The sequence below is a fragment of the Physella acuta genome, unplaced genomic scaffold (genome assembly GCF_028476545.2).
Source record: "Physella acuta isolate Inbredline_101_S28 unplaced genomic scaffold, ASM2847654v3 ptg000746l, whole genome shotgun sequence".
In the NCBI taxonomy this organism is placed as follows: Eukaryota; Metazoa; Mollusca; class Gastropoda; family Physidae; genus Physella; species Physella acuta.
Genome location: NW_026732264.1, coordinates 263,175 through 272,995, shown reverse-complemented (window position 1 = coordinate 272,995; position 9,821 = coordinate 263,175). Strand labels below are relative to the sequence as shown.

General features: G+C 33.2%; 1 protein-coding gene across 1 annotated transcript; it reads left to right on the top strand.

The window, feature by feature from the left end:
* The first annotated feature begins 3,637 nt into the window (after window positions 1-3,637).
* Window positions 3,638-9,517, top strand: LOC131950227 (ankyrin repeat domain-containing protein 50-like). Its single transcript, XM_059312297.1, has 4 exons — window positions 3,638-5,026; window positions 6,449-6,507; window positions 6,794-6,869; window positions 9,317-9,517. Exons 1-4 carry the CDS (start codon window positions 3,638-3,640, stop codon window positions 9,515-9,517), a joined length of 1,725 nt encoding a protein of 574 aa, XP_059168280.1.
* Window positions 9,518-9,821: the final 304 nt, after the last annotated feature.

The window sequence follows — 9,821 nt, the reverse complement described above, 5'->3', positions numbered from 1 at the left end:
AAAATCATAACTATACCCCGAGTTCCCATCCCCTGTTGTTTTATATAAGAATATCCGAGAAAGTTTAGGGGAGATCACTCCCGGTTTATTAAGTTTGTTTTTTACATCAAAGTGATATAAAATCAAAGATATTTTACGCTACGGGGTACTACATAATAATACCGTATAAATACACAACCATGGAGTATAAAATACACAATTTACAGATTAACGTAGGGGCCCAATAAGAATTTTTGCATAGGGGCCCAAAAATTCTAGCTACGCCACTGGTCTAAAGATTAGATTTTGTTGTTTTCGTGTCAAATTGTAATATGCATCTTATTTTTTGTAGTGTGGGTGTGTGTCAGACCACATTTGTGTTTGTTTTTCATGATTCTTTTGATTTCTTTTGGATGTAGCGAGATTTCTGGTTGTTTTTTCTTTCCCCCAATTTTTGCTAGCTGGTCCGCGATCTCATTTTCTTGTATCTGGCATTGGCCCGTGATCCCTGTAGCACAATCTAGCTGCAGGTATTTTTGAGCTTTTCAAGTGCTGTCTGTAGTAATTGAGTATAGGAAACTGGATTTTTTAGGGATTGCAGGACAGATTTAGCATCTGTAAGAAAGACTATCTGACTGTCTGGAGATTCAGGGTGTTCTGGCAGGAGGTTTGCTGCATGCTCAAAAGCTTCTTTCTCTGCTCTAAAATTGTCGGATAGGCTGCCTGTGGCTATTGACTTTCTAAGCTTTCTCCGTTTAGCCATTCAATAACGACGCCAGCCCCGCCATTTTTTGTGGCATCTTCAGCTGAGCCATCTGTAAATACTCTAATCCAGGTATTGCTGGGGTACTGATCCTTAATGTGCTTGTATGTTATTTTCTAATTCTTTTTGATCGTAGTCAGATTTTTTTTCTATGGTATCTATTGAGTCACTGGTGGTTAATGTACGGTGAGAGATCCACAGCGGGGAGAGGTTTTGAGTTTTGATTGTTTCGCGGCTTATATAATAGATGGCTGTTTATATTATATTATAGATTATATTTATTTCATTCTATTCTTTACTCTGCTCAGCTCTGCTTTCTACTACACTATCCTGCTCTTTTTACTTTATCGTATATACGAAGTATAGAGAAAGTATTGTAATCGTGCACAAAAATCACTTAAAATTTTAACAATTTTCACCGTATTACACCTCAGTCCTTCATCACATCCGAAGTATAGAGGACTTATTTTAATCGGGCAAAAATTAACAATCCAGATTTATCAAAATTTAGAGGTTTTATACGTAATCCAGTCTGAAAAACTGGACTTTGCAATTCTGTCCGTATGTCTGTGTGTCTGTGTGTGTGTGTGTGTCTGTGTGTAAACACGATTACTTAAGTACCGTTACAGCTAGGTTGATAAAATTTCATATATAAGTATTTGATCAAAATCGTAGATCCGTATAAACTTTTGAGCGATTTCCGATAACCGGAAGTGGTACTTTTTCTACTTTGAATTTTTCAAGAGCCTATAACTTGAGTACTATTTCAGATAGATAAATGAAATTTCACAAGTGAGTAAAAGATCTAATTTACTACCTTCTGCTAAATTTTGAGTAATTTCTGTTTACCGGAAGTAGTAATTTACGCTACTTCCAATTTCTGAAAAAAAAAAATGTAAATTTTTAAAGTACTAATAATATTGCGCACTATTATGCACTTTTTAATTTTACATTCACTTAGTGTGCAATTCTTTAGTCTACGAGATTTTATTCTATTTTTAAAACTTTAAGTATTTAAAATGGATTAAAAATCATGTCTATAGCCCGAGTTCCCATCCCCTGTTGTTTTATATCAGAATATTCGAGAAAGTTTAGGGGAGATCACTCCCGGTTTATTTTCTCATGTGATCTCTTTTCTTTGCTCTTCTCTACTGGACTCTAATCAAATCTATTCTACTCAACTCCGCTCACCACCCCACCCCACCCCACCCCAACACACGCTTCGCCACGCCACGCTCCTGTACTGTACTGTACTGTACTGACTGTACTGTACTGTACTGTACTGTACTGTACTGTACTGACTGTACTGTACTGTACTGTACTGTACTGTACTGTACTGTACTGTACTGTACTGTACTGTACTGTACTGTACTGTACTGTACTGTACTGTACTGTACTGTACTGTACTGTACTGTACTGTACTGTACTGTACTGTACTGTACTGTACTGTACTGTACTGTACTGTACTGTACTGTACTGTACTGTACTGTACTGTACTGTACTGTACTGTACTGTACTGTACTGTACTGTACTGTACTGTACTGTACTGTACTGTACTGTACTGTACTGTACTGTACTGTACTGTACTGTACTGTACTGTACTGTACTGTACTGTACTGTACTGTACTGTACTGTACTGTACTGTACTGTACTGTACTGTACTGTACTGTACTGTACTGTACTGTACTGTACTGTACTGTACTGTACTGTACTGTACTGTACTGTACTGTACTGTACTGTACTGTACTGTACTGTACTGTACTGTACTGTACTGTACTGTACTGTACTGTACTGTACTGTACTGTACTGTACTGTACTGTACTGTACTGTACTGTACTGTACTGTACTCTACTGTACTGTACTGTACTGTACTGTACTGTACTGTACTGTACTGTACTGTACTGTACTGTACTGTACTGTACTGTACTGTACTGTACTGTACTGTACTGTACTGTACTCTACTGTACTGTACTGTACTGTACTGTACTGTACTGTACTGTACTCTACTGTACTGTACTGTACTGTACTGTACTGTACTGTACTGTACTGTACTGTACTGTACTGTACTCTACTGTACTGTACTGTACTGTACTGTACTCTACTCTACTCTACTCTACTGTACTGTACTGTACTGTACTGTACTGTACTGTACTGTACTGTACTGTACTCTACTCTACTCTACTCTACTCTACTGTACTGTACTGTACTGTACTGTACTGTACTGTACTGTACTGTACTCTACTCTACTCTACTGTACTGTACTGTACTGTACTGTACTGTACTGTACTGTACTCTACTGTACTGTACTGTACTGTACTGTAGCGTAGCGTTTGCTGTGCTGTGCTCATTCCATTCTTTTCCTTCCTCTTCCGTTTCCTTTTTAATAAGAATATATGTCTGATTTTTCGACAGGTGCATTAATCCAAAAAGGACTATTCGAGAGTGCAATACGTTGTTGAAGAACATTTCTTAACATGCGTTTTAATATGAAATTTATATCAGTACAAAACTTCATGAAATAGCTGAAATGAACCCTAAAATATTTATGTGATAAATGGGAATAGTATTCTTCAATTACTAAATATAACCTGCTATGTCGTTTCACTGTGCTCTGGAGAGTTGATTACCTAGAAATTTGTTTCTCGAGCTTTGGAGCTAGGCGTATCAAATATGAAATTATGCTATAATATTGATAAGACGTAACTGAAAATACGACACAGTAGCTCTTAATAAGTAATTTGATACATTAAAATGGACCCCTTAAAAGAATCAGCTACTAACGCAAATGTAGACGATTGTCTTGTATTAAGTAGTAATAATACAAAATATACCAATGAAACGGGAGAGACTGATTTAATGATAGCTTCAAAACGGGGACATCATAATTGCGTAAAGATGCTACTGCAAAGTCGATGTAAAGTAGGAAAATCCAAATATACCTCCAAGTTGTTAGCAATTGCTTTAAGTAAAAGAATTGATGTCAATGAAAAAATATTTAAAAGAGAACAAACTACATGGGTAACAGCATTTAATGAAAGTAACAAAATTTCAGAGCTACTGCTTAAAGGAGTACAATATGTATCTGAAAAGGATAGAAATGGGAAAGATGCATTAATGCATGCGACCGAATGTGGACACCTAGTGATAGTAGAATTGTTACTGAATTGTGGCAGTAAAGTAAATGAAGTTGACAATTGTGGATGGGATGCTTTAATGACAGCATGCGCATCTAACCGGAACCAAGTGGCTGAATTGCTAATTAACTGGGGCAGTGATGTAAATAGATGTGACAGATATGGCCAAACAGCTCTATATATATCTACTTTAAAAGGCTTTCCGCATTGTGTCGATATACTTTTAAAGAGAGGCTGTAATATAACTCAAGTGGATAAACAAGGGTTGAATGCATTAATGCTTGCATCCCGTACTGGACAGTATAAAATAGTACAACAGCTATTGAACAGCGTTATAGATCAAGCTGATGAAAATGGCAATACGTCATTAATTCTTGCATCGTTGCATGGGCATGATGAAGTTGTTAATCAGCTGCTTATTAGACGTTGCAATATAAAAATAAAAAACAAACACGGGCAAGATGCTTTAACAATAGCATGCCATAAAGGACATTACAAAGTAGTACAGCTGCTCCTTTCAGTACATAATGAGCTGAATTTTGATGAAGAAAAAATAGAAGATTCAATGTTATATAATGCATTGATCATTGCATCCAAGGCGGGACATGATACTATTGTTCAGCTACTACTTACAAAAGCTTCTGTTTTAAATCAGAATAACAAATATAGGTTTAACGCCTTGATGCTTGCTGCTAGCGATGGTAATGAAACACTTTTAAAATGCTTAATAAAAAACGGAACTGATTTAAATCAAGTCAACGAAGACGGGTTCAGCGCCTTAATGTGCGCAGCGAATACAAAAAGAGCTAACATTATTGAAATGTTACTTAACCAGGGAGTCGATCTAAATAACACTGATATAGATGGGTTTAATGCATTGATGATTGCGTCGAATGAAGGCGACAACGAAACAGTGAAAATGTTGCTTAATAAAGGAGCCAATTTAAATCAAGTTAACAAACGTGGTGAAAATGCATTAATGCTTGCTTCTACAGCTGGCTATGAAGAAATTGTTGAAGTGTTGATAGAAAACAGAATCGATTTATATCAGGTCAATAAGGATGGTTATAATGCTTTGATGCTTGCATGTTTTAAGGGATATAGCAGGGTTATTGATTTGTTAATTAACGGAGGAATCAATATTCATCAAGTCAGTAAAGATGGGTTTAATTCGTTAATGATTGCATCGAATGCGGGCCATGAAAAAATTGTAGATTTACTTATTAGAAAGAGATGCAATGTAAATCTGATAAATGAAAAAGGAAACGATGCCTTAATGCTGGCGTTAATAAAGCGTCATTACAGTATTTTGGAAATACTAGTTAAGTGCGAAGTTGATTTAAATCGTGTATACAATGATGGAAATACTATTCTAATGACTGCATCTTATTACAACCAAATAAAAGCAGTTGAACTATTTCTGAGTTGTGGATGTGATGTAAATCATGTAAACAAATATGGTTTTAATGCTTTAATGTTAGCATCTTCCTGTAGCAATGTTGAAATCGTTAAATTATTGATACATGAGGGATGCAATGTAAATCAGACAGACATGTTTGGTCAAAATGCATTAATGATTGCTTCACTATCAAAAAATGACAACATATTACGTTTACTACTGGAAAATGGTGCTGACATAAACAGTGCTAATAAACAGGGTGAAAATGCTTTAATGATTTCTGCAAGAAATAATCAGTGTAGTGTTCGAATGTTGAACTGCTGTTAGCAAATATTTATTGTTTTAAAGAGTCTACTGACCAACAAACTAACAGTTTAACAGAAAAACAATGTATTACTAGAATCGAATTATGTTTTATAGCATTTTGCAATCGTAATCTGCAAATTATAAAATCGTGTAGTAAAAATCTAGAAAGTAATCCCTCTACATCATCACCAAACACACTCATGGAGTTTGAGAAAAAAATGTACGATGAGCTACTTAAATTCTGGTCGGATCAAACAAGTGAGTAACATATTAGTTGGTTGGTTGGTTGATTGGTCGTTTGGTTGATTTGATTGGTCGGTTGGTTAATTAGTCGGTTGGTTTATTGGTAGGTCGGTCGGGCGGTCGGTCAGTCATTTGTTTTTCCTTAGTTCGTTCGATCGTCATATGTTTTATATTAATGTTATCGTGACAATGGACCCGCTTACCTGTCAATGCTAGTAATTTTATTTTTAAAAGAAATAATAAGCAACAAATAACAATCAATTTAAAAACTTTAACTTTTGTCCTAAGATCTTTTGACAAAAGTTTGCGCCTAAGTAAAAATAAAATGTTTTAGCTTTTAGTATTTTTAATTTTCTTATTGTTTTCTTATGGTGTACTACTTACACACCTCTACTGTATAAATTAAATATATATATACATACATATATATATATATATATATATATATATATATATATATATATATATATATATATATATATATATATATATATATATATATATATATATATATATATATATTTATATTTATATATACTAGCGATCCTGTTTCCTGCGCTAACGTGGGCTGCTACAATGTTTTAAGAATATAACATCTTTGCATTACACATTGTGTATTTTTAGGCGCGTAACCTTGTTTTAGGGACATGTATCTTTACAGTTCGTCTAAAATTTGGGATAAGGTTAGGGATATGTGCTAGGCATAGGAAAATTAGAATGGATCGTGAAAGAGATCGTTATTAGGATAATTATACTTATACAGATTGGGAAAAGGTTTATGTGTTGGAAGGGCCTATGCGTGTTTATGGTTATGGTTTTGATAGGTTCTCATTTATTTTCTGAAACGTACATATTTTCATTGAATTGAACATGTATATATTCCTAAAAATCAGAACGTCGTTGTGTATATGCAACTAGTATAAAGTTCGCAAAAACTAATGTAATGTTTATTCATTTTTACAATTTAAGCTTTCAAAAATGTGCCTTCGGTTTACGACAAAAAAGAGCAATTATTAGAAAAACAATCAACCGTCAATATGCCAAGGTAAGTTATAACGTTATTTTTTTTGTTTTACACTGTATGTTCGATTAGACTAATGCATTAAAGTTAGTAGTAGGAAATTTAATAAATTTCTTGACCAATATGTTTTCTTTTTTTTAAAGATCGTTCCTATTTTTGGTGTCTTTTTTGTGCAATATGGAAGAATACCTGGTAATGTTTACAATTTACCTTGTTTAGATAGTTCACTTTACATCTTAATAATAAAAATAATTTTAAAAGACAAATTGTAACTAACTATTATCCATTGCATTTTAAATTCCAACATCGTACTTTATTTGGCATGAAATATTGGTATATTTAAATTTAAAATAAGTGAGCGTTTATAGATATGATGATGAAGTAATTTGATGCACTTTTAATATAATTTAATTTTCAAAACAAATTAAACACTTAATAATGAAAATGAGTAAATCAGATATTTATTTGAAAATACCTTTATTATTCACAATAACGCATTTTAATTAGTATATTTACATACCATCCTTTTGTCCATTTTCGAGACTTAAAGGGGCAGTAAAACCCAGACTAACAGAGAGAAACAAAGTAATTCGCCAAACAAACAGCTATTAGAAATACACAGGTCAAATTTTTAAAGTGGTAATTGAGATTCTACATCTTTAATACAGCAAGTTATTTTAGGCCAAAAACATTCTGATAATTGTTACGCCAATATTTGTATAAATACTTAATCTTAAATTACTTTTCAAAACTGTACATGAAGTATTTAAATCTCGGCATACAATTTCCTAAAATTATTATCTACAGCATGAACTATCATAGTAATAAAATAATTCAATTTCATTATTTAAATCTAGTTTTTATGCCATTATACTTTCTTCGTTTAATTACTCTGTACACACTTTATGATCATGTGTTGAAATTGTATAAAACTGCAACATAAATGACAATTATTTTGTTTTCTTTTTATCTTTAAAATTAAGAAAAAAAGAAAAAGAAAATACAAGAAAGAAACGTGGTGGTTTTTAAAGGGGAAAATGTATTATTTAATGTGTCTCAGTTTAGGCCGCCTACATAACAACATTTTTGCTTTTAATATTTATTTATTATCATTCTCCTTCTTAGTGTAACCCTCACTCAGTGGGGATGCTTTTACCAACTGAGGTGTTGTGTTTAAGACGGGCTGACCCTGAGATTAATTTTAAGAACACACTGACACCGACAGTTGTTGTCAAGTACTCGCTTTATTTACAGCATCGAGCCATGACGGCGATGCAACACAGTAGTACGACGATTTCAAATAGAAAATACTGAAGCAACAGGAAACCAAGAAAAAAAAAAAAACTATAGCCCTAAAACAAAAGTAAAGAAAAAGTTACATTCCTGACAACACCACGTGTAGGCTACAATATACACGGGTACAATAAAATATGTTGCGGCCAGTACACACTACTGCCAACAAGTACCAATAAGTAGTACTACAAATAAATACTTATATTAATACTCACCCTAACTAGTGTGCACATGCAGCACTAGCAGGAATACACAAATAAGTATTTTAACAAACATAATTTATGTAACTACACTACCTTCATTAGGTCTATATTTTGGTCACCATGTCCACAGACAGCAGGCTTGCGTGTGACTGACACGGCTAGGCATGAAACTACCCACAGTCCCATGTCACATGACATGGGACACAGGTAACATCGCTCACAAGAGAACGGAAAAAAAAAACTAAGTCAACAGGGCCACGACCCCACAGGGGCCGCAACTCAATGAATTAAAACTTCATATTTTTCCCTCCCCTGGCTGGTAACCATATGTGTTACATTAGTCCAAATTTATTTAAACACTAACTATAACCCACCACACCAAAAAATTACTTTTTAAAAAACAATGTTTCTCTAAAGGAGATTGCAACACCATCTAATTGCATATTTACATTTGCAGTGTTTAAAAAGAGCATTGAAATGAGACATTATGTATTATGTATTAGTAAACCATCTAAAGTAAGAGTACATGTCAGAAAGAAGTATTACTTTAAATCTGTAACGGTTCTCACAAGCCGATGATGAAAACTAAATATTACTGTTTAACAAAATACTAAAGAAAGGGTTAGATCACTGTTTTTCTCACACACATCTTTACTGGTAACTACCTGTTTTAAAACGTTATAATTCTGATTTTTTTAAATGCGTAGAAAAATAAATAAATAGGAAAGAAAGTAAAAAATAAATAAATAAATTGCAAAGTAAAGTCTGCAGCGTGTCTGCCAAAAAAAGATTGCATTTTCAAATGTTATATTTAGCTGGGTATTTTTTCAAATATTTTCGTCTATATTTCATTGTCAGTGTGATATTGCCCCCTTAACGTTAGGGATTTTTATAACAAGTGTATGTCGCATGTAATATTAATTTAACTAAAATAAAAGTTAAACTGTTGTAATTAACTTACCCTTTTTTCCCCAGAACCAACGATTTGAAATTCTGTTGGACATTGTCGGAGAACTACTGACTGAGTTCAGTAACACTAAGCATTTTGATGTATTCTACTTCTACATGCTTCAAAAATGTCTTAATCTTATATACATTGCCATATTAGCGCACGATGATAACAAAGCATCAAGGTTTTTGTCAATGCTTCTTGAACGTGATTATGCTGGTATCTAATATGATCTTATATATAGCCTTTTTTCCACTCTCTCTCTCTCTCTCTCTCTCTCTCTCTCTCTCTCTATATATATATATATATATATATATATATATATATATATATATATATATATATATATATATATATATATATATATATATATATGTATATATCGCAAAACCGTCCAACTCCGAAAATGTAAATTTTACAAAGGAAACAAGAACTGATTATTAAAGTCTCGATCGCTCTAATTAAAAATTCTTGTATTTATATGTGCTAATAAACTCTCTACCAACTATACTGTAGCGTTTTAAAACGAGT

What these genes read in the sequence shown, in the direction of transcription:
- LOC131950227 (XM_059312297.1), top strand. Translation starts at nt 3,638, where the DNA reads ATGCTACTGCAAAGTCGATGTAAAGTAGGAAAATCCAAATATACCTCC. An exon ending in CGTCTAAAATTTGGGATAAG is followed by an intron (nt 6,508 to 6,793) that starts GTTAGGGATATG and finishes TTACAATTTAAG; the next exon opens with CTTTCAAAAATGTGCCTTCG. An exon ending in TCAACCGTCAATATGCCAAG is followed by an intron (nt 6,870 to 9,316) that starts GTAAGTTATAAC and finishes TTTTTTCCCCAG; the next exon opens with AACCAACGATTTGAAATTCT.